The sequence below is a fragment of the Gnatocerus cornutus genome, chromosome 4, assembly GCF_029298725.1.
Source record: "Gnatocerus cornutus isolate USDA-ARS CGAHR chromosome 4, icGnaCorn1.1, whole genome shotgun sequence".
In the NCBI taxonomy this organism is placed as follows: Eukaryota; Metazoa; Arthropoda; class Insecta; order Coleoptera; family Tenebrionidae; genus Gnatocerus; species Gnatocerus cornutus.
Window position 1 is genome coordinate 2,836,052 of NC_142236.1, and position 20,349 is coordinate 2,856,400.

Genomic DNA, 20,349 nt, shown 5'->3' on the forward strand with positions numbered 1-20,349 from the left:
TTTTCTCATTTTTCACAAAAATGCTATCTCCGTTATTAAGCCGAATTTTGAAAAACGGACCACAAATTTGGAATCTAGGCCCCCGGCTTAACCCTCTACCCCGAAAAACACGCCATTTCAATTTGGAAAAATTTTATTTTTTTTTGATTTTTTTTTATTTTTTTTTATGAATTTTTCTATTTTTCAAACGCGAATAACTCCTTTATTTACCAAGGGATTTGCTTGAGATTGGTACCAGCTCTTGCCCTAGAGGCCCTTCATCTTATGGTAGCGATAGAATTGCTCTACAACGCTTAGTTTTCGAGTTATTCGCGTTTGAAAAATCGAAAAATCTCTAAAAAAAATGATAAAAAAAATAATTTTTTTTCCATATTTTAACAGCGTGTTTCTCGGGGTAGAGGGTTAAGCCGGGGGCCCAGATTCCGAATCTGTGGTCCGTTTTTCAAAATTCGGCCTAATAACGGAGATAGCATTTTTGAGAAAAATTCTGAAGATTGAACTTTTTCGATAAAAATTCTTAAATTTTTCCCATTTTTCACAAAAATGCTATCTCCGTTATTAAGCCGAATTTTGAAAAACGGACCACAAATTTGGAATCTGGGCCCCCGGCTTAACCCACTACCCCGAAAAACACGCCATTTCAATTTGGAAAAATTTTATTTTTTTTTTATTATTTTTTTATTTTTTTTAATTTTTTTTTATGAATTTTTCTATTTTTCAAAGGCGAATAACTCCTTTATTTACCGAGGGATTTGCTTGAGATTGGTACCAGCTCTTGCCCTAGAGGCCCTTCATCTTATGGTAGCGATAGAATTGCTCTACAACGCTTAGTTTTCGAGTTATTCGCGTTTGAAAAATCGAAAAATCTCTAAAAAAAATGATAAAAAAAATAATTTTTTTTCCATATTTTAACAGCGTGTTTCTCGGGGTAGAGGGTTAAGCCGGGGGCCCAGATTCCGAATCTGTGGTCCGTTTTTCAAAATTCGGCCTAATAACGGAGATAGCATTTTTGAGAAAAATCGGGAAAATTTGAAAATTTTCGACGAAAAGGTTCATTTTTCAGAAATTTTGCACCATAAACAACATTAAATATATTGGGAACTAAAGGTCATAGAGCAATTCTGTCGCCTCCAGTAGACATAGGGGCTCTAGAGAGCAGGGTGGAACCAAATTCAACCACATCTCCCAGTAAATAAGGGAGTTCTTCACGTTTTAAGGGTTGATCTATGACCCAAAAAATTACGTAGTCTGTTTTGTGGAATTTTTGGGTTTAAAAGATTGGCCTTTCCATGTAGATCACGAATCTCGAATCGGTTTGCAAAAATTCGGGGTAATAAAATAGTTATTCGCGATTTACCCCAAAATTACCCCATAATGTAATGTGAAAATCTCGATAACCAAATCAGGAAGAGCGAGTCTTAAAACAGCAATCGATAGAGGTGCTCGAGCCGGTCCTGTTGCACAACTTGCTTAATGTATTGTTGGTTGCCTAAGATGAGGTAAATGAGTTGCAAATCCAACAATACTTTGGTGTATTATTGGTTGCCTAATCACAAAATTTTTTGCCAGGAAATATAGTAAAACAAAATTGTCATTATTAGTGCTTTTATTTCCGTTCTTTACATTGTTTCTCCATTTTTCCTTTGGTTTCATTTCAAGAACTTAAATCAAGAGAGTCAAAACAAAAGCTACAAAACATAATAAATAGTTTATTAAACAATGCATAACTTTACAATGTTATGTACACTTAATCAAGCTAACAAACACCACAAGCTCTCCACTTTAGGTGCGTTCGTTCGTCCGAACGAACGAATCAATCCTACAAACTAGACTAAATATACGGCTCCGACCAGTACTTGATGACCCCAGTGCTGTGCCTCTCCAGAAGATTCCCCTTGTTGACCTTCGACCTCAACTTGATATCCTTCGGCTTCAACATACTCTTGTGGTTGCTCAACATCCGCGACGGTGTTAAAATCGACTTGGAGCTCAACCCCGTGCACTCCAAGAAGTGTTCGTACGTCGGCTCGTTCTTCTCCTCCGTGGCGATTTTCGTCTTCTGCAGCTCCAGTTGCTTCTTCAGCATCTCCACGGAACTCTGGTTCAAATTCGGGACGACGCTATCGTTCGTTGCGCGAATCAACTCGACTCTTGTGTTGGACTTCGTCTCTTCCTCTTTGTCCTCTTCGCTGACTGTGTACTCTTCGATTTCGCACTCGTCGAGCTTGAACTCCTCGAAGTTTTGACTCAGATCGAAAGTTTCGGCTTTTTCCAAGTTTTGGTTGTCAAAACTGGAAAACGCGCGCGATGGTTTCTTAATCTCGGAAATGAGCTGATTGTTGAACCCGGAGATCAAGTTCGAGACGGAGGTGCCCATGACGATGGACCTCCGCGGCTCAAACTTCTTCTGCTTGAGGATCTGGGAGTTGTTCTTCACGTAGTTATCGTGGCTGATGTGCTTCTCGTCGGTTTCTTCAGGGATGATGATTTCAGAGACTTGGGGTAACTTTGGTATCTCGTCCGTCTTCTTCGGAGAGTCGGACTTGATGGGAGTTTGTTTCGCGAGTTGGATGTTTAACTTCTCCACGCACTTCTTTACTAAGTTCTCCTCGGGTTTCTTCTTCAGTTTGTTGATGACGTCTTGAGAGGTGGGCGCGTTGATCTCCGCCACCACGTTAATCTTCCGCCCCACGTTCTTCGTCGGCAGGTTGAGCTCGGAGATTGAACAGTAATCAGGCTCGGAATCCTCCTCCTTCTTCCCGATCTTGTACTTCATCACCAGGTTGGCCGGCTTCGGAGGAAGCGCCGGAGGAGTGCGTAAAATCTTACTCTTGCGTTCTTCAGGCTTCTGGTCCAAGTCCACGTAGTAGTGGTTCTTCGGGAAGGTCTCGTTGCATTTACTCAAGATCTGCTCGTAGTCATTACTGTAGATGCTCTGGGGGGTTTCGTAAAAATTCGGGACCTTCTGGATGGGAGTCTCGTAGTACCCGTGGGTCCCTTCTTCAGTGGTTTCCACGTTCTCTTTAGTCAGAGGAGCTTCCTCGTCGCTAAACTTCACCTTCTTCAAGGTTTTACGCTCAGGGTTGGGAGTCTTCGGCGGGGAGCTCATCGAATCGTTAATATTCTGGAGGAGGATCTGGTTCATACACTCCAACACCGGATTATTCCGGTAGATATCCCGCTGCTCGTCGTCTTCTTGGTCGCTAGCACTAGCATACCAATTGTCGTTACACTCCCCATCGCCTTCGAACACCGGAATGGCCTCAGTGATCTTCGACTCCTCCTGGTTGATCACCGTGTCGTTACAAGACGAACTCGACTCGTTCTCCTTGAAGATGTTCTCGATGTTCTCCGAGACCACACTGATCTTATCCGTGAGACTCTCTGGAGGTAGCGACTCCAAGTTCTCGTAGTCGTTGCTCGTGTTGTCTTCGTTGGAACTGAGATTTTCGTTTCGTAGCTTCAACACCTCGAAGTAGGTGCCCACGCTTTTCCTATGAGGAAACTTCTTCGCGCGGCGCCCGAGAGAGTCCTTCCCTTTGTTCTTCACAAAGATTTTACCATCGGACTCGAAGCTCTTCTCCGAGATGGTCGCGTAGATGTCGCTACTACTGTCCAGAGACTCGAAGTTGGAGCTCTGGTAGTCCGTCACCACGTACTCCGAACTGCTGTCGAGGCTCTCCAGATTCGAACTAGGACTATAGTACTGGTTGCAGTTCTTGCAGTACTGATTCCCGAGCAACTTCTTAATCTCATTGTTCTGTTTCTTGATAATCTCGTCTTTTTCCTTCAGCTGGTGGCTGATGAACTTCTGCTCCTGCTTGAGTCGCGCCTCGAAGATGATCAACGCGCGCAACACCTTCGCCAGCTGATCGTTTCTCAGCGTCTTCTCCGACTGGTACTGCAGCTCCTTCTGCTGGAGTCTGCGCGTGTACTCCGTCACCAGCTGTCGACAGCGGCGCGTCTGCACGCGCAGCGCCTTCTGCACCATCTCCAGCTCGCCTCGGATGCTGGATATCTCACTCTCGGTGGTCGCCATCTACAACAAGAAGCGAAAGTTGTGACCCCATTTGGACTTTTTGACTTAGCTTAAGTTAGAGTTAAAGAAAGCGCGAGCTTGTCGGTCAAGGCGCACGCGTCCGGGCCCAGAAATCTTAGGAATGCTGTTCTGCTTAATCAGCTATTAGGTTTTTTATGCGATGGCAAAGATCATCATCGGCGTGCGCCCTTTCACTCCGCATACCTGGTCGGGCCCCCCGAAAATCGGAACTAGATTCGGCGAACGAGGGCGAAGAAAGTGACAAAAATGGACATAACCTACAAGTGACCCCGAAAGCGGAAGAATGCGATCAAAGGAGACACGAGTGCTGCATCATCGTAACGACAGGGCCGGAGTCGCAGTCAGAGCCGAAAATAGAGGGTGGTGTAAACACGGCTTTGCTCACGTGGTTCTATAAAGTTAGGTTACGTCACGTGGACTATTTCAATCAACATTTAACGCCTGTTTTACACTAGACAAGAATGAACTTGAACATTTCAATTATATTGAAGTCAGCTTCACACTAAATGAATTTGTTTAAGCTGCAAAATACGAACAAAAAATTCGGTCGGTTTTACACGATACAAACAGTAAACTTTGTCCTTTCAAGTTTTGAGTTGCAGTCAGTTTTTCATGTAGCACGGCCGCTTTTACACTATGCAACAGTGAATTTTTAGTTACAAGACGTCGACGAAACCAGTTGCACACCAACGAATTTTCAGCATACAGTGGTGTAAACATATCCTTTGTTCATGTTCTTTGAAAAAATTAGATCTACAGTCTATTCTACACTAAAAAAACGAATTTTAGAAAGATTTTTGAATGAAAGTCAGTTTTACAACAGACGAACAAGGAATTTAAATTTGAATTTTACACTAGGAGTCGCCTTTACTCTAGACAAATATTTAATTTGGTAATTTGGACCTCTCTTTTTTTTTGAAGTCAGCTTTCCACTATGCAAGTGTGAATTTTTAACATACACTGGTGTAAACATTACTTTATCCTGAAAGAAATAAAGTTTAACGCCTGTTTCACACTGGGAAAAATCAATTTTAAATTTGATATTAACCCCTTTCCCAGTAAAAAAAACACTAAATTTTACTTTGCAGTTAATTTTACGCTATGCAAGAGTGGATTTTCAAATATTAAAAGTTTAAAAGACCAGTTGCACACCAACCAATATTCAGCGCACACGCAAAAATAAACTGGTGTATACATGCTTTCGTTCTATTGGTCTAATAAAGTAAGGTTACGTTGTGTTTTCGTCCAATTAAAAATTTTACGCCCGATTTACACTCGAGAAAAGTGAATTTTCGAAATATTTTTGTATCAAAGGCAGTTTTACATGAGACAAATAAGAAATTTCAATAAGATTTACAACTGAAATCGGATTTACACTCATGAAAAAACTATACTAGAGATTTACACTAGAGAAAAAGAAAAATTGAAAATATTTTTGAATCAAAAACAGTTTTACATTAGACAAATCAGGAATTTCGAAAAAGTTTACAACCCAAGGCGAGTTCACACTCACTAGACGTATATTAGCCCCATTTACACTCAAAAAACTTGATTTATGGTCTTAATAAAGTGAGGTGATTATGTGTGTACTTTAAATTTAAAATTTTACGTCTGTTTCACACCAGAGAAAAGTATAGATTGAAATTATTTTTGTATCAAAGACAGTTTTACATTGGACAAATCAGGAATTTCGCAAATGTTTACCACTGAATAAGTTTACACTCACTAAACGTATTGTAGCCCGTTTTACACCAAAGAAACTTTATTTATAATTTAATAAAGTAAAGTTACGTTACGTGTGTTCTTTTAATATAAAATTTTACGCCTATTTTACACCAAAGAAAAATAAAATTCGGAATTTCGATAAGGTTTACAGTCATTGAAGATATTTTAGCCCCTTTTACACTAAAAAAAACTAGATTTATGATATAATAAAGAGAGATTATGTTATGTGCATATTCTTTAAAGACAAAATTGTACGCCTGTTTTACACCATAGAAAAGTGAAGTTTTTAAATATTTTTGAACAGAAGGCAGTTTTACATGAGACAAATAAGAAATTTCAATAAGATTTACAACTGAAATCGGATTTACACTCATGAAATATTTTTGCGCATCAAATAAAAAGGAACAATTACTTAAATCGAAGCCAGTTTTACATCCAACAAAAGACTTCTATTTCAATTTCTATTTCTATTTTTGATATTCATCCAGAGAAATAAAGTCAGTTTTACACTACAAAACGTTGCACTTGGACCATTCAATTTTCGAGATGCAGTCAGTTTCACACCCACCAAATGTGTCACTCTACTCTTTCATCGTTTATTGTGAGCCCCCGCGGGGCACCTCGCCACGCATAACCTAGAACAGTCGCTCGTTCGCTTCGCCCCCTTTCCACGTTAGTTATCCGGAAGACGTCAGCGGGGTCATTACCTCCCGAAATGAATCCGGCATATGCATGTCATTAATTCGCCTTCAAAGAAGTCTGACGAAGCGGATTGTAAACATTCTCGGTCTCCGAAATCCAATTGCTCTTTACGCGCCACTAAACCAAGAATGCGATTAAGAAATCTTTAATTTGCGACGTTATCGTCGAAAGTAAATATTAGTGATGTACACATCGGAATGTGACCGTTTTGGGGCCCCCCGCTCGAAAAGGCAAAGGTTACACCCCTCGATGCCCACATTCTTTCGGTGTTATGCTTCTATCAAAACAAGTTTTAATGATTATTATTAAAGTAATCCGACTTTCAAGGCCGGATCGGATTCGGAAGAGAAATTTCTCGGGGGAACAACCGACAGAGCCGTTTTTACAACACTCAAATGCGTGACAGCTGTCATTAAGCTAATGTTTACACACCTTGGGTTCGAGCGACTTCCGCATGCATCCGCGGAACGGAAACGGAAACATCTCACGGGAGAATTTCGCGAAAAACTGGTCCACATCGTTTTCTTATCTTATCGATATCTAACAATTCCTTTTTGTTGCAACAATCGATTATCTTAGATTAATTGCACCATTATATTCTAACTGTAAATCGCAACATTTATTAATTTTGTATTGGCAACACTGTAGTAAAGTGTGACGAGGTAATTACTTATGGGAGCCAAGAAAAAACCCTCCAGCACTGACCGCCCTACTTTTTAAATTACAAGACATCCATCAATGGCGGTCCCGTAAATTTGGGCATAGAAAACGAGGCGTGGCAGAAGCGAGGTTGGTAGCAATGTTACTCCGCCGCGAGCTGGGGTTGGTACCACTGCTAAAAAGCTTTGGTGCCCCTGAACACCTCGATTGACTCACCGGTATTTATAAACATTAGCAACAATAGTGACATAATACATACATTTTTAGTCGAAGTAGGCGGCTTTGTTTACACAAAAGAGATTGTAACCAATTTCACTCTCATTAATTAGATGCGAGTTTGTTTTCGCACACTCAAAAAATATTGTTTTACTTTCGAACTTCTTGCGTCAATTAATTTAGTTTTTGTCACTACTTTCCTTTAATTACGAAAATTAGACACGCCCGTCACAGGTGGCTGTGGTTTTACTCGATGCGTTTTGTTTGCTGATTTTATCAATGCATTTAGTTGGGTAAACACTTGCCAATTTGGAATTCAAGGCTGGTGAGTGATGGGAATTCACTTTTAATTACGACGTTTACACCGAAACTGACGGGGTGTAAACGTATCCGATTCTATAACGTCAAACGTGGTGTGTGCAATTTTTGGTTGTAACGTCCCGGAAACCACAGGAGATTTTATCAATTGTTTCTTAATGGTTTATTTATCGGGAGTTTGAGTCACGATGGGAAATTTCTTCACTTTGTGGTCAATCAAGTGTGCGTTTGATAAAGTAAAGTTACGTCAGATTCAACGCCAGTTTTACACCAAAAAAAAGGGAACTTGGCCCTAGAATTTGACAGATTTTTGAACCACAGTCATGTTTACACTACCGAAATAGCTGCTGTTTTGGACCACGGCCGCCTGAGATTCGCGAAAATTCTTATGTTTCTCGTCGGTTGCGGGATGTGGCAACGCCGGGAATGTTTGGACAGGTGCAGATGCCTATCAAAATCGAAATTTGCCACTGACCCGTTTCTTTTTTTGCCCCAACAAAAATGAAAACTGGGCCGTGCGACTTTTTCGCGATTTTATCAGTCAATTTCCACTCGTCTATTTTCTCCGGTAAAAGTAGTTTTGAATTTCGCGTAGTTGCCAGCGTCCCCAAAAATCTTCGTCTAATTCATGCATATTTAACGTCCCCTCGGGCGTCTCGGCAACTCGTTTTTGACCAACTTTCTTCCCCTTTTGATAACAATGTCTTTGTCTCGACTTAACCCACATTCCGTTGTGCAATAGTTGAACTTTAGCGCGGTTGCTGAATGTGTTGAAGGTTTTTCGGTGGCAACGTCGCATTTTGGCTTTTTTTGGAGGGATCGAGTGGGCGTCGATGTTATTGGTCTATGGTGTGACTTGCAGTTTCATGGTTTAACTGTTAACATCGAATTCTTGAGAGATTTTCAGGTGTGACGAGAGGACGACACGCACATTTCGTTATAAAAAGATGCGAGAAGAAATTGCACGCGATGGCTGTGATGCGAACAAAAGACAGCCGGTTGCTTTGTTTTGGGCTTTGAAGCGTGAAATCTAGTTACCCTCGTCGAAATTCTGTCGTGTAAAACGGACTTTGCCTATCACGCGATAAGGACGACAAACAACGAATTTACATTACTTATTAAAAACAGTACGTTGAACCGCGTTTATCACTAATATAGAGCCACTTCCGCTCAAATTCTTATCGAAAATAAAGATGGCGGCTTGTTAATTTGTTCCAATTAAAGTCAAGAAATGTTTTACAATTATACTGGTTCTTTAATGAATTTATTTGTCACAAATAGCTTGCTCGCATCTGCTCAACAAGACAATTAACATCAATTATCCGTATTTACAACAATTGCTTCAGGGAACGGCAAAAGTGGCGACGCTATACATTTAATTAACGTGACGTAACCTCACTTTATCGGGTCACGTGACCCGAGTCCGAAAAAATTAGGTTGTGACATTATAAAATAGGCCACGTTTACACGGCTTGTTGTAACTGTGTAAACGTGGTCATATAATTTTTTGATTCCGGAAAGTTAAATCACTAATTTTGCGCAATTTTTGTAACTCTTGCTCTCGCAATCCCGTTCATCGTTTTATGACTTCACCCGAGTTTCATCAACATATAAATAATGCATGTTCAGTTTCAAAACAATTTCAAAACAAGTTTTTTTTCGCACGCCACTGATCTACAACGGTAATAATACCGATGATAATAATAATAATAATAATAATAATTTTCAACACTCTTACCGTTGCAAAACATGTATTACATCGAAAAAGCATTTGATCAAAAAGATCACGGAATTCTTCGGTTGACACAAAACCTCATTAGCATACCTCGAAACCGTGTCACAGGTTCAAATTTTCGTGGCCTCTTACTGTTATTATTATTATGGTTAATAAAACTAGATTATACCTTATTGTGCGCCAAATCCATATCCGCATAAATGGTCAAAGAAGCCTTTTTCTCCCCGTTCACGGCCCCCCCGATCGTGTTGTACTTCATCGTCACAGAATTTCACACATTTCCACACAAAAATCGAGTTTTCCGCGAAAAACTTCGACCACCCTGTATCACGAGCGAGTGCACTTTTTTTCGATTTTTCGTTCCATGTCGTGTTCTATTCCGCTACGAATTGTGAAATAAACGTTGGATGGAATTCCAAGCCGACTTGATCGTGAACGGTTAGTACGTCCCCCTCCCCTCCATGGTACCTGACCTGGCGCGCAAAACATTCAAAAGGAAATACAGGTAGAGGTGATGGGGGGAGAAAGTGAAAAGGGGAGGAGGGGGGGTGACAGGTGGTGCGTTTTGATAAAAGGGTGATTTAGGATTTGACAGTTGACAGTGTTATTTTTCCGTCGTGAATCATAGTTGGCAAACTAGGTCGTTAAGATTATCATAATAAACATTTTTGCATTATCGCTCATGAATAATAAGGCACACAACATTATTATTATCTTTCCAAGGTCATGCGTGAAAACAAAATCGGAGCCAACAACATTCTAAGCCTCCTTTGAATCGGTCATAAATCCCAAAAGTCATAAAGCGGGCTTTGAGTACCTATTTCTCAATAGCCACTAAATTATTGGCTTGATTGTGATCATTACTAACGTAAATTGTTATGTTGGCACCCACATAAATGACGTCACGAATTACAATAATTCAAAGATAACAAAAACGTGTCGGTATTACCAGCAATAAATCAGAAAATCACGAATGGAACCGGTGAAAGGCGATTTTCTTCATTTTCCAAAGAAAAACGCTTTCGTTATTTTTTGCCCCACTATTGAGTAATTACAGTCATCAGAGTGAGCCAGGCGAGACGTTCCTTGGACGCCATATTGACGTCTGAATTATGTGTAATTTACATCAAAAGCAACGCTCCGTTGCTTTTGCTGGAGCGGAAAAATTCCGGCGAAACTATGTCAGACGCGATTCCGTGTCAAAACTTTTTAGAACACTCTGTATATAAAAATTATGATTTTAGACCATACTGTACATCGCCCCGCGCCGCCTCCGTTCAATCACACGTCAAACTGACATTTCTGGGGGGGTGTTCCGAAATTTTCGTCTCCTAAATTCCCGGTAATGGAGCTCGCGTCCGCCCCCAACCCCCATTTCATCCCAGGGTACCACCCCCGTTCTCCCACCCCCAACCTAACCGTTAATTTTTAGTTATACGGGGTTCTGCCCCCAATACAAGTACCGCATCGGTGACACGTATGGTACCACGACCCATAAGCTCCTCCTGGACCCGACAGTCCACCATGCGGAGAAATTGGTACTTTCCGACCGTCTAGCTGATGACTACCAAGTGGTACGACCACCACAAAGAGACATTGATATCGTCAATGCGCGGGCTGTGACCAATGACACGATTTATAAGCACCCGATTATCCCTGGGTACGAAGGGTTCGTACCACGAGAACAGAACTTGATGGGGCAAAGATTCACTGTGCAAGCGACGGAGGCGCTGTCCGAGTTCGAAAAACTCCAGAGTGCGGATAAGCAGGCTTTACATGAGTTGCTAAGGATTGGGGCTGTGCAGGATGCCAAGTGGTACCCGAATACCCTTTCAGACAGAGAGGTACCACCATAAAGTAGCGTACCACCCGCTTAAACTAGTTTGTAGCTCACAAGCACGCAATTTAAACTCCCCCTGACGGACGTACGACCAGAATGCGCGGGAATCCTGAGGAACCTACCTCAGGTGGAACCCCCTTTAACCCCCCCACGACTCTCCCCCAGCCCTTATTTCATGGATAACACCGATTCTGAGAAGTTTTTTAAAAAAGGTTCGTTTGTTTCATTCTGTCAAAATTGTCAAAATGTACGAGAAACTTTACAATAGTTTCATCCAAAACCAACGATATGGTACTACTATGGTACTTTGAGGGAGACTAACGTTTCGTGTAGGTTTTGCAGGTCACGTCCCCTTCGGCTACGCCTCCTTCGGCAAGACCAACGAAGCCATGACCAACAGTGCGTTATGCGACTTCACGTCAAACTACCGAAAACGCTTGAGTACCGAATGGGCACCGGTGACAATCAGTCGCGCTGATCCGCCCCTGCTTATTAAACCCGCTGAGATCTACCACAGACATTTGGGGCAGCTCCCCAACTACGGGGGGCATATTCCTGGGGCTATATTCCGGTGAGTACTCAGAAAATTGAATGGTCGCTTTTATGGTACTTTTCAGGTTTGGAAAAACTTACGGGAACGACTCCAGAGACGCCAAGAGGTGGCTGCGTGGTGATTACAGTTGATTCAGTGCCGTCGCTGCCCTTTGTAGATAACCGTCACTCTGTAAAAAAGAAGTAAATAAAGTCGTACCGAGACGTATAAGTTTTACTTTGACAAAACAAAAACGGACGAGGTCTTCACGCTTGTGTCCCTCACTGTAAAATGGGGAGACCGGGATGGCTTGCACCCCCACGTTCTTCGTCATCCATTTCGTGAGCTTGTAGTCGCAGTACTTGTCTTCTTCCCCACTCAAGTCCGGTTGTACCGACCAGCGCGCGACTATAAAGTATCCACCGTCGGGAACAAACGGCTTGAAATTAGCTTTCACCAGAGCCGCGACCATAAAATCTCTTTTAGCTTCCAACTGTTTGGCTAAAGAGACAAAGTAGCTATCTTCAGAGTGGAGGCGACCCATTTCCGTTTCTATACATATAGCAGCAGCTTCCTAAGAAGAACCTCAATAAAGAAAGATGGTAAAATAACCTATTACTTGAAGAAACGTGTTCCCGGCCCTGACACTGCTGAAGTGGACCTTCTGCAAGTTCGCTATGAGGTGCGGGGGGCCATAAGCCCACCCCAGCTTCCAACCAGTGACTCCGAAAAGCTTCCCGGCGGAACCCACGGTGATGGTTCTGTCCCACATCCCAGGGAGACTCGCTACAAAACTGTTTCGATTTAGGTCTTCACGGACCGTTAACCTACCCATGCGGACGTGTTCTTTGTCCCCATAGACCAAGAACTGGTACACTTCGTCAGAAATGCACACCACGTTCCATTTTTGGCAGAGTTGGGCAATTTTCGTCAAGTCATGGCACAAGAAAACCTTCCCCAACGGGTTATGAGGGGTGTTCACAATGATTGCTTTCGTTTTCTGGTTGAAAAGCGTCTCCAAGTGGTCGTGGTCCAAAACCCAATCGTTTGAAGTTGGTACTCCCTGTATATCGTCCCTCTACAAAACCTATCGGTAAAGAAGGAAACTTCAAGCTTCGAGTTTTTACAAGTTTTAGAGGGATGAAACGCGGGGTTCCTCCTGCGGTTCTCACGTTCTGTTCAAAGCACTCGAAAAATGGTTCTATGATTATGACTTCATCCCCTTGGTCCACTATGGCCATGATGGCCAAAAAAAGGGCATGATAACCCCCCAAGGAACATACTATCTCACTGTAAGGGTTGATTTCCCGACCAATCAGACTGGAGAAAAGTTTAGAAAGGGCGGTGACAAGCCGGGGGTGCCCCTAAAAAAGCCAATCAGTAAAACGATTAAAAACAATTGAACTTACCGCTCCCCTCGTGTATTGGTGGAGTTTGTCGTTGCTACTCTCCGCCACTGCGACTAGAGCGTCCTTCACGTACTGTGGGGGTGGAAAATCAGGGTACCCACCCCCTAAATCAACAGGGTTGTACTTGGAAGCGAGTTCCGCATATTCAACCCTGGAGGGATGTCAAATTACCTACTGCCAATCATAAAAGTAAAACTCACCAAATGTTGGGTTTCTGGGGTTGGTAGCGGGTTGGAAGAGTGAATTTCGATTGGATATCACGAGACATTTAGGTTATGTAACATAAGAACAAACGACTGTCTAAATTCAGTGCTACCAACTTCGGTTGGTTCTACTGTTTTCAAGGTTATTTATTATCTTATCAATAAAAAATTTCGTGCGCAAGCAATTTATTTCTTCCACCCCTTCAGGATTTCCTCAGCCTTCTGTAGATTCTCGTCCTTTTTGAAAAAACAAAACCTGATGAAAGACTCCCCTAGTGGTTTATGGGGCTCACTGTAAAACGCGCTCGGGGGGATTCCCTGCACCCCTACGTTCTTCGTCAGCCATTTGGTAAAACGATAGTCCTTCCACTTGTCTTTCTCGGACTGAAGATCAGCTCTAGAATCTGAAATTCTCACATTACAACTAATCAAAAATATCAACTTCATTACTCCAGGCTTGCCAATCTGCCACCATAAAATACCCCGCTTCTGGAATAGTCGGTTTGAAGCTAACTTCACTCAAAAACTTGGCAGTATAATCTCGTTTCGCGACCAGCTCTGTTGAAATCGAGTTGAAATAGCAGTCGTCCTGATCGAGGCGTTGAAGTTCTTTTTCGAAGCTGATGGCGGTGGCCTCCTGGAAACCAAAATTAGTTAATAAAATTACAGATTCCTGTAATGGACAAGTACCTGAATTGGGGTATTCCCCGTGTAAACACAGTTCTGGTGGACCATCTGCAAGTTGACCATGAGATTCGCAGGCCCGTACGCCCATCCCAGCTTCCAACCAGTCACACTGAAGGTTTTACCGGCGGAACCAATAGTGATGGTGCGTTCCCACATCCCAGGGAGGGTAGCTACAACCACAATGTACCATTTAGTCGTACCAACGAATCAAATTACCGATTCTGATGTGTTTGTTCGGTTTGTAGACAATCCACTCGTAGACCTCATCAGAGACGCAGAGGACATTCCACTTTTTGCACAACTCGGCGATGTGCTCGAGTTCGTTTAATTTGAAGACTTTCCCCAGAGGGTTGTGGGGGGTGTTTAGGATAAACATCTTTGTTTTGGAGTTGAAGAGACCTTCCAGTTCTTGTTTGTCCAGAATCCAGTTGGCGGACGACGGGAAACCCCCACTGGGCTCTTTCTGTAGTTTGAAATTTGAATTTCCCGCGTTGTCATGTGGAGATACTAACCAATCGCAGCGGGATAAACCTGGGGACTCCCCCGGCGGACCTCACCATAGGCTCGTAACAATCAAAGTACGGCTCTACGATGATGACTTCATCCCCCACGTCTACGTGACCGATTATTGTAGAAAAGAGCGCTTCGTACGCCCCCAAAGTAGTCAGGACTTCAGTCTGGGGGTTGAGTTCGCGCCCGAGGAGCTTCGAGTAGAGTTTGGCGATCGCATTGACCAAACGTGGGTGTCCCTACAAATTCCACTATACTTCCAAATGGATAAAAAAACAAACAAACGCACATAACCTCTGGTGTATTGATGGAGAAGACAATTGTCACTCTTCGCAACTTCCGCTAACGTATCAGTGACGTACTTCGGCGGGGGGTAGTCGGGGAAACCTTGCCCCAGATTCAAGGGTTTGTGGTCGAGAGCAAGTTGAATGTACTCCACCCTGAAACAACAAGTTAGAGGGCGATTTGGGGTCGTGGGGGCACCGACCAGACGCTTTTTTCGCTCCCGGCGTAGCGCTGAGGCAGTTTGAACTTCTTATCGATTTCGGACGACATGTTGGAGCTCTGGACGATGACACGAGATAACGGAAACTTTAACAAGTTGAGTTTCTGGCGCAGAATTGCTCGCACCATCTGCAAAACAATAGACGTCAGTGGGGATTGATAAGAAGGTCTCTCAACGAGGATCAAAGACTTACAATGCAAGTTTTGAAGGAGAATGGAATAATTAAGTTGAAACAATTACTTACAAATGTTTAATATTTATTAATCCGATTGTTGAACTTCGAGTTTGACATTGAAATGACACTAACCTAACTTTTATTCAACACGTCTGTTGTATAATTGGTTGCCTAACGTAGACGAGTCTTCATGAGAACCGCCGCTTTTTCCAGAGCCTCCTTCGACTAAAAAATCGTCATTCTCTTGGTTTTTCCGTCAGGTGTGACTCACCTTGACGAAGCAGTACCGAACGTACCCTTCGTTTTTCCCACTGTAACACGGACTTACAGGAGCCCCCAGGACTCCGACGTTCTTCACCATCCACTCAACAAACTCCTTGTCTTTCTCCCCTTTAAAAACAACATGTGACCACCGTGCCATGATAAAGTACCCTCCTTCCGGTACCACCGGTTTCATCCCGATTTCTTCTAGTAGCCCCACCATAAAATCTCTCTTCACCACCAGCTCTTTGGGCAAAACCTCAAAGTAACAGTCCTCTTGACCAAACCTCCCCAACTCTTTCTCCAGTGCAATGGCCACAACTTCTTGCATTGGCGTGTTACCGGTGTAGACGGAATTTTGGTGCACCATCTTGAGGTTGTGAAGGAGGTTGGAAGGCCCGTACGCCCAACCGATGCGCCAGCCGGTGGTACTGAAGGTTTTACCAGCGGAGCCGATGGTGATGGTTCGTTCCCACATTCCGGGGAGGGAAGCTAAAGACAGTTAGAGGCTTCCATGGGTGGTACTTACCAATACGCGTGTGTTTGTTGGGGTGGTACACAATCCACTCGAAGACTTCGTCGGAGAGGCAGAGGACGTTCCATTTCTGGCACAGTTGTGCGAGTACTTCCAATTCGTGTCTTTTAAAGACTTTCCCGAGGGGGCTATTGGGGTTGTTCAAAATCAGTACTTTAGTCTTCGAGGAGAAGAAACTTTCTAGTTCTTGCAGCACCCAATCGCCGTTGACTGGTTTAAGAGGTACGAATTTAGGTACTCCTCCGACTGCCCGCACGAGAGACTCGTACCCTTCGAAAAAGGGCTCAATTATCACCACCTCGTCCCCCACATCAACGTGACCGAAGATACCGCAGAAAAGGGCCTCGTACCCTCCGACAGTCACCAGAATCTCTTCGTTGGGGTCAATGCTCCGCCCCACGAGTCTGGAATACAACCCCGAAAGAGCGCTAACAAGACGAGGGTGTCCCTGAAATCCCAACTCAGTGTGGAGTTTCTCCATTAGCATCTTACGTAGTCTCTAGTGTATTGATGCAAAAGACAATCACTTGTGGCTACGTGGGCTAGGGCTTCAGTGATGTGGGCAGGTGGGGGGTAGTCAGGGTGGCCGCCCCCCAGGTCCAGGGGGTGGTACTTCGAGAGCAACTTTTCTTGTTCAACCCTAGGAAGAGCGTCAGTTTGGGGAAGATTTTTACCAATTTTACCAGAAGTTCCGCGTGGGGGCGAAGCGCGATGGAAGTTTGAATTTGTTCCTTTGAGACATTTTATGTGATAAGACGAGATAAGATTTCTTATGATTGAGGTTAGTACGCCTGCTCCCCCAACTTGTCAAACCAAAAGTCCCTATCTCGACACCCTGAAGGAACCTCTGCGATAACGCCAATACCACAACCTCAGCATTCCAACTCTTGTTTTTCTCTTTTTATTTTTATATAAAGCGCCACCAAACAAAACCTCATTCCACAACATGATGTTCCTCCACTTATCATCATATTTACTACTTTGCACCATCAGTGTCTTATCAAACCACTTAACATTCCAAGAAGTCGAAGTTCAATGTCAAACCGAAGATTACAGAGTGTTCAATGTGATAATCAACACACCAAAATTGAAGACCGATCTTCCAGAAAAAGTCACTAGAATCACGGTGGTTGGTGACAGTGTAATCCCGGTGATTCCCGAAGGAGCTGTTTCAGACCTACCAACCTTGAAGGTGTTGCAGTTGCGCCAACACGGCGTCGAAAAAATCGAACCGGGTGGTTTTAAAAACGTCCCAAAGTTAGAAGTGTTGAGGCTCAACGGTAATAAACTTAGGGAGATAAAAGAGGGGGTGTTTAACAACCTGAGTTTGGTGTTTTTGAATCTTGATCACAACCTGATTGAGACGGTTTCCCCCAGAGCTTTCGGCGGGCTTTTTAAACTGGAAGTTTTAGATCTCAGCAACAACAAACTTAAAATCTTTGAACCTGATTGGTTGAAAGACACGCCGGTGCTCACCTCCGCCATCTTTACTTACAACGAAATCGAAGCACTACCAACTGGAGCGTTCAAATATTACCACAACGACGTGGATTTGAGTAATAATAGGATAAAAAACGTCAGTTTCCAGATTTTCGGGTTCGATGACGACAAGAGAGTTTTCGGTCAGTTGTGGCTGGGAGACAACGGCATCAAAGAATGGGACGTGAGTTTCGTGAGAGGGGTCCAGATTCGGGTTCTGGACATGTCCAGGAATCAGCTGGAGTGTCTGGATGGGGAACTCGAGCACTTCTTTGTTGCTTTCCAGACTAGGATTGACGGGAATCCCTGGAACTGTGAGTGTTTGTTGAAGATTGCCGAGTGGGTGTCCCTGAGGAAGAAGAGGGTCAGCATGAGGTCCTCGGCGAAGACGTGCAACTACACTGGGGAGTTCCCACGGGCTTTGTAATGTAAAGATGCAATAAAAAATTATTTTATTATCGATCTTCGATGTTTATTTGGAAATCCTTTCCACGTGTGGATAAACACCAGAGGTCATCACCTCCCAGATAAAACCAATATAAACCCGCTGACACACTTTCGGCGTAAATTAAAATGTTCCTAATCTTCCTCGCCAGTGTTTTTTGCGCGGTGTCCGCCCAATTAACTTTCCGCAATGTGATGGTAACTTGCGACACCGAAAGCCCCCAAAACGACGAAGTCTCCTTCGGCACCATAGTCACCAGTACGCGGCTAAAACCGCACCTTCCAAGCGACCAGAAATGCTTCAAAATCTCAGTGCAACATGCCTCAATCCCAATTCTTTACTCGGAGTCGTTGTCGGAGATCACCAACGCGAAGTTCGTCCTTTTGGAAAACGACGAGATTGAAGAGATCGAGCCTGGAGCGTTCAGAAACATGAAGCTCAAAGAAGGACTTTCGTTGCGGTCGAACAAAATCAAGGAGATCCGAAGAGGAGTATTCAATAACGTCCAAGTGCCGGTGTTGTTCTTGAGCTTCAATCAAATCTCTTATATTGATTATCAAGCTTTTGATAACATGTCCGTGTTGGAGAGTGTGCATCTGGACAACAATAAACTCTCAAGAATCGACAGCTTCTGGTTTTCTAACACTCCGAAGTTAGCGAAGGTTAATTTGCAGCACAATTTGATCACGGAGGTGTCCAATGGGGGCTTCCAGAATTTGGTAAAAGACCACGCCGCTCCCAGGATCGATCTCAGTCACAATAGTATAAGAAGTGTCGATGTTAGGGCTTTTACGGGAAGCCAGAAAGTGAAGTTTTTAAGTTTGGCCCACAACCAACTGTACTCGCTAGACAGGAACTGGCTGAAAAGGGTCAAAATCGACGTTTTCGACGTGTCTGGAAACAACCTCAGGTGTTTGGATCACGGGTTAGCAGGGCCCCCATCGACGAATTTCATTGATGGGAACCCATGGGACTGTAGCTGCCTGTGGGAAATGAAGAAGAAAGAAGGGAAGGCTTTCGGGAGTTTGGTCGGCGAAGAGGCCTTCAGGAGGTGCAATATTTAACTTATCTCTTGTAAATAAAAATAAGTAAATTCTTATCGGATTTTTCTACGTATGCGGCATTTTATCGGGATGAAAGGGGGCTAGAAGCACTTCTCTTAAATTAATTTTTTATTACAAACATCATAAAAGTAGAAAACAGTGGCATCTTTGAGGTTCCTAGCCCCCCAAAGATATGAGTCAAGAAAAATACTATACCTTGCATAAAACATCAAAATTCAACTTTCCGGCTCAGGTTCCGATTGGCGAAAAACTCATGTTCTGTCTTCTTCCCACTCGCGTTCTTAGACGTCATTTTAAAAAAGGACGTAATGGCGGTATTGGACGGGGGCGGAGTCACGGTGTCGTCGGTATCGTCACACTCGACATAGTAAGCATCTTTGACGAGTAAGTCTCGGGCCGTGGACCAACTAAATCTGACCAGCTGGGGATACCCAAAGACAGGATCGCAGTACTTTTCCAGAAACTTCTTGGTTTTGGGATCTAAAACTAGCGAGTAAAATAATTGTTGAATATGTAAAGGGGGCGCACCTCCTGGGTATCCGCTCCCGAACTCTTCGTGTGTCACCTGCAGCCCCTCTTGGAACTCCCACACTTTCAAAGCGTGGTCTCTCGCAACTTTTGCGCAAATACTGGCGGCGGAAACGATGGGGTACGTGGAATCGGCCTTTTTAGCCACCGTAATATCATAATCAGGGAAAATCGATTTTAAGTAAGCTTGATATTTATCAGGGGGGCCCACCGTGTCGACGTAAACGTGTGCGATTTTCACTCCAGCGTCCCGGGCTTTCTTCACCAAGTTTATTGCCGCGTCCATCGAAACTTGGTTGAGGGAATACTTCTGGCGGCTCAACATGCTATTGCAGATCACATTAGGGGCTATCACCTCCACTGCCCACCCCATTTTCCGCGATTCATTGCAGATTTTCTCAAAAAGTTCATCTCTGTTTTCCTCAGTTAGAGCCTTGGAATCGGCACAGCCAAGAGTTGACGGAAGCGTGGCTTCATTAAGGGGGCAAAACGCAATGCCGTACACCATGGGGCCTACAAAAGACATGAGAAAACGTCTCCACAGGTCAAACTAACCTAAAACTGGCCCGCGGCCGGCTTCGTCGATTCCGAGGATGCATGGGTACTCCTTGCACAAATTGGGAATGTCGGAGAGGTAGCAATTACTCACAGAATTGTCGTTTTCGCCCAAAAACGACTCCAAAGACACTAAATCCGTGATGGGGGCCATTTTTGAACAGATTTGGCGCCGACTGACAGATGCGTTTACATTTTCCACGCC

The 20,349-nt window shown here is 43.6% G+C and overlaps 7 protein-coding genes and 1 pseudogene across 7 annotated transcripts; 3 read left to right on the forward strand and 5 right to left on the reverse strand.

Moving 5' to 3' along the window:
- Positions 1–1,696: 1,696 nt before the first annotated feature.
- Positions 1,697–9,894, reverse strand: LOC148175982 (uncharacterized). The gene is made up of 2 exons (XM_088034827.1): positions 9,586–9,894; positions 1,697–4,039 (listed from the first exon to the last, which is right to left on the reverse strand). Exons 1-2 carry the CDS (start codon positions 9,673–9,675, stop codon positions 1,832–1,834), a joined length of 2,298 nt encoding a protein of 765 aa, XP_087890953.1. The 5' UTR covers positions 9,676–9,894; the 3' UTR covers positions 1,697–1,831.
- Positions 3,948–13,488, reverse strand: LOC148175983 (kynurenine aminotransferase-like). Its single transcript, XM_088034829.1, has 8 exons — positions 13,398–13,488; positions 13,198–13,348; positions 12,916–13,152; positions 12,620–12,866; positions 12,408–12,574; positions 12,027–12,362; positions 11,890–11,978; positions 3,948–4,039 (listed from the first exon to the last, which is right to left on the reverse strand). The coding sequence occupies exons 1-7, from the start codon at positions 13,463–13,465 to the stop codon at positions 11,931–11,933; spliced, it is 1,254 nt and encodes a 417-aa protein (XP_087890955.1). The 5' UTR covers positions 13,466–13,488; the 3' UTR covers positions 3,948–4,039; positions 11,890–11,930.
- On the forward strand, positions 10,762–11,272 carry LOC148175984 (CIMIP2 protein CG18335 pseudogene; annotated as a pseudogene).
- Positions 11,203–12,005, forward strand: LOC148175985 (CIMIP2 protein CG18335-like). Its single transcript, XM_088034835.1, has 3 exons — positions 11,203–11,468; positions 11,590–11,827; positions 11,874–12,005. Exons 1-3 carry the CDS (start codon positions 11,432–11,434, stop codon positions 11,938–11,940), a joined length of 342 nt encoding a protein of 113 aa, XP_087890961.1. The 5' UTR covers positions 11,203–11,431; the 3' UTR covers positions 11,941–12,005.
- A 10-nt stretch (positions 13,489–13,498) lies between the features above and the next one.
- LOC148175986 (kynurenine aminotransferase-like) lies at positions 13,499–15,437 on the reverse strand. Its single transcript, XM_088034828.1, has 8 exons — positions 15,347–15,437; positions 15,085–15,230; positions 14,887–15,037; positions 14,600–14,836; positions 14,304–14,550; positions 14,091–14,257; positions 13,851–14,037; positions 13,499–13,804 (listed from the first exon to the last, which is right to left on the reverse strand). Exons 2-8 carry the CDS (start codon positions 15,228–15,230, stop codon positions 13,587–13,589), a joined length of 1,353 nt encoding a protein of 450 aa, XP_087890954.1. The 5' UTR covers positions 15,347–15,437; the 3' UTR covers positions 13,499–13,586.
- On the reverse strand, positions 15,142–20,300 carry LOC148175987 (ribonuclease H2 subunit A). The gene is made up of 4 exons (XM_088034833.1): positions 20,145–20,300; positions 19,590–20,102; positions 19,257–19,541; positions 15,142–15,230 (listed from the first exon to the last, which is right to left on the reverse strand). Exons 1-3 carry the CDS (start codon positions 20,296–20,298, stop codon positions 19,270–19,272), a joined length of 939 nt encoding a protein of 312 aa, XP_087890959.1. The 5' UTR covers positions 20,299–20,300; the 3' UTR covers positions 15,142–15,230; positions 19,257–19,269.
- On the reverse strand, positions 15,343–16,909 carry LOC148175988 (kynurenine aminotransferase-like). The gene is made up of 5 exons (XM_088034830.1): positions 16,757–16,909; positions 16,566–16,713; positions 16,068–16,521; positions 15,549–16,030; positions 15,343–15,502 (listed from the first exon to the last, which is right to left on the reverse strand). The coding sequence occupies exons 1-5, from the start codon at positions 16,813–16,815 to the stop codon at positions 15,449–15,451; spliced, it is 1,197 nt and encodes a 398-aa protein (XP_087890956.1). The 5' UTR covers positions 16,816–16,909; the 3' UTR covers positions 15,343–15,448.
- LOC148175989 (uncharacterized) lies at positions 16,936–19,096 on the forward strand. Its single transcript, XM_088035011.1, has 2 exons — positions 16,936–17,978; positions 18,122–19,096. Exons 1-2 carry the CDS (start codon positions 17,020–17,022, stop codon positions 19,059–19,061), a joined length of 1,899 nt encoding a protein of 632 aa, XP_087891137.1. The 5' UTR covers positions 16,936–17,019; the 3' UTR covers positions 19,062–19,096.
- Positions 20,301–20,349: the final 49 nt, after the last annotated feature.

Excerpts from the sequence above, each read along its gene's own strand:
- LOC148175982 (XM_088034827.1), bottom strand. The coding sequence starts at position 9,675 with ATGAAGTACAACACGATCGGGGGGGCCGTGAACGGGGAGAAAAAGGCT. Across the intron at positions 4,040-9,585 it reads TGGATTTGGCGCACAATAAG|ATGGCGACCACCGAGAGTGA; the intron begins GTATAATCTAGT and ends TTCTTGTTGTAG.
- LOC148175985 (XM_088034835.1), top strand. The coding sequence starts at position 11,432 with ATGGATAACACCGATTCTGAGAAGTTTTTTAAAAAAG. Across the intron at positions 11,469-11,589 it reads TGAGAAGTTTTTTAAAAAAG|GTTTTGCAGGTCACGTCCCC; the intron begins GTTCGTTTGTTT and ends CGTTTCGTGTAG. Across the intron at positions 11,828-11,873 it reads ATTCCTGGGGCTATATTCCG|GTTTGGAAAAACTTACGGGA; the intron begins GTGAGTACTCAG and ends GGTACTTTTCAG.
- LOC148175983 (XM_088034829.1), bottom strand. The coding sequence starts at position 13,465 with ATGTCTCGTGATATCCAATCGAAATTCACTCTTCCAACCCGCTACCAA. Across the intron at positions 13,349-13,397 it reads CCCCAGAAACCCAACATTTG|GGTTGAATATGCGGAACTCG; the intron begins GTGAGTTTTACT and ends ACATCCCTCCAG. Across the intron at positions 12,575-12,619 it reads CAAAGAACACGTCCGCATGG|CGAGTCTCCCTGGGATGTGG; the intron begins GTAGGTTAACGG and ends ACAGTTTTGTAG.
- LOC148175986 (XM_088034828.1), bottom strand. The coding sequence starts at position 15,230 with ATGGTGCGAGCAATTCTGCGCCAGAAACTCAACTTGTTAAAGTTTCCG. Across the intron at positions 15,038-15,084 it reads GGGAGCGAAAAAAGCGTCTG|GGTGGAGTACATTCAACTTG; the intron begins GTCGGTGCCCCC and ends TTGTTGTTTCAG. Across the intron at positions 14,038-14,090 it reads CGGGGAATACCCCAATTCAG|GAGGCCACCGCCATCAGCTT; the intron begins GTACTTGTCCAT and ends TTTGGTTTCCAG.
- LOC148175988 (XM_088034830.1), bottom strand. The coding sequence starts at position 16,815 with ATGTCTCAAAGGAACAAATTCAAACTTCCATCGCGCTTCGCCCCCACG. Across the intron at positions 16,522-16,565 it reads ATCAATACACTAGAGACTAC|GGACACCCTCGTCTTGTTAG; the intron begins GTAAGATGCTAA and ends TTGGGATTTCAG. Across the intron at positions 16,031-16,067 it reads CAACAAACACACGCGTATTG|CTTCCCTCCCCGGAATGTGG; the intron begins GTAAGTACCACC and ends AACTGTCTTTAG.
- LOC148175989 (XM_088035011.1), top strand. The coding sequence starts at position 17,020 with ATGATGTTCCTCCACTTATCATCATATTTACTACTTTGCACCATCAGT. Across the intron at positions 17,979-18,121 it reads GAGTTCCCACGGGCTTTGTA|TAAAATGTTCCTAATCTTCC; the intron begins ATGTAAAGATGC and ends TTCGGCGTAAAT.
- LOC148175987 (XM_088034833.1), bottom strand. The coding sequence starts at position 20,298 with ATGGCCCCCATCACGGATTTAGTGTCTTTGGAGTCGTTTTTGGGCGAA. Across the intron at positions 20,103-20,144 it reads CGGCCGCGGGCCAGTTTTAG|GCCCCATGGTGTACGGCATT; the intron begins GTTAGTTTGACC and ends TGTCTTTTGTAG. Across the intron at positions 19,542-19,589 it reads CGGGAGCGGATACCCAGGAG|ATCCCAAAACCAAGAAGTTT; the intron begins GTGCGCCCCCTT and ends CGCTAGTTTTAG.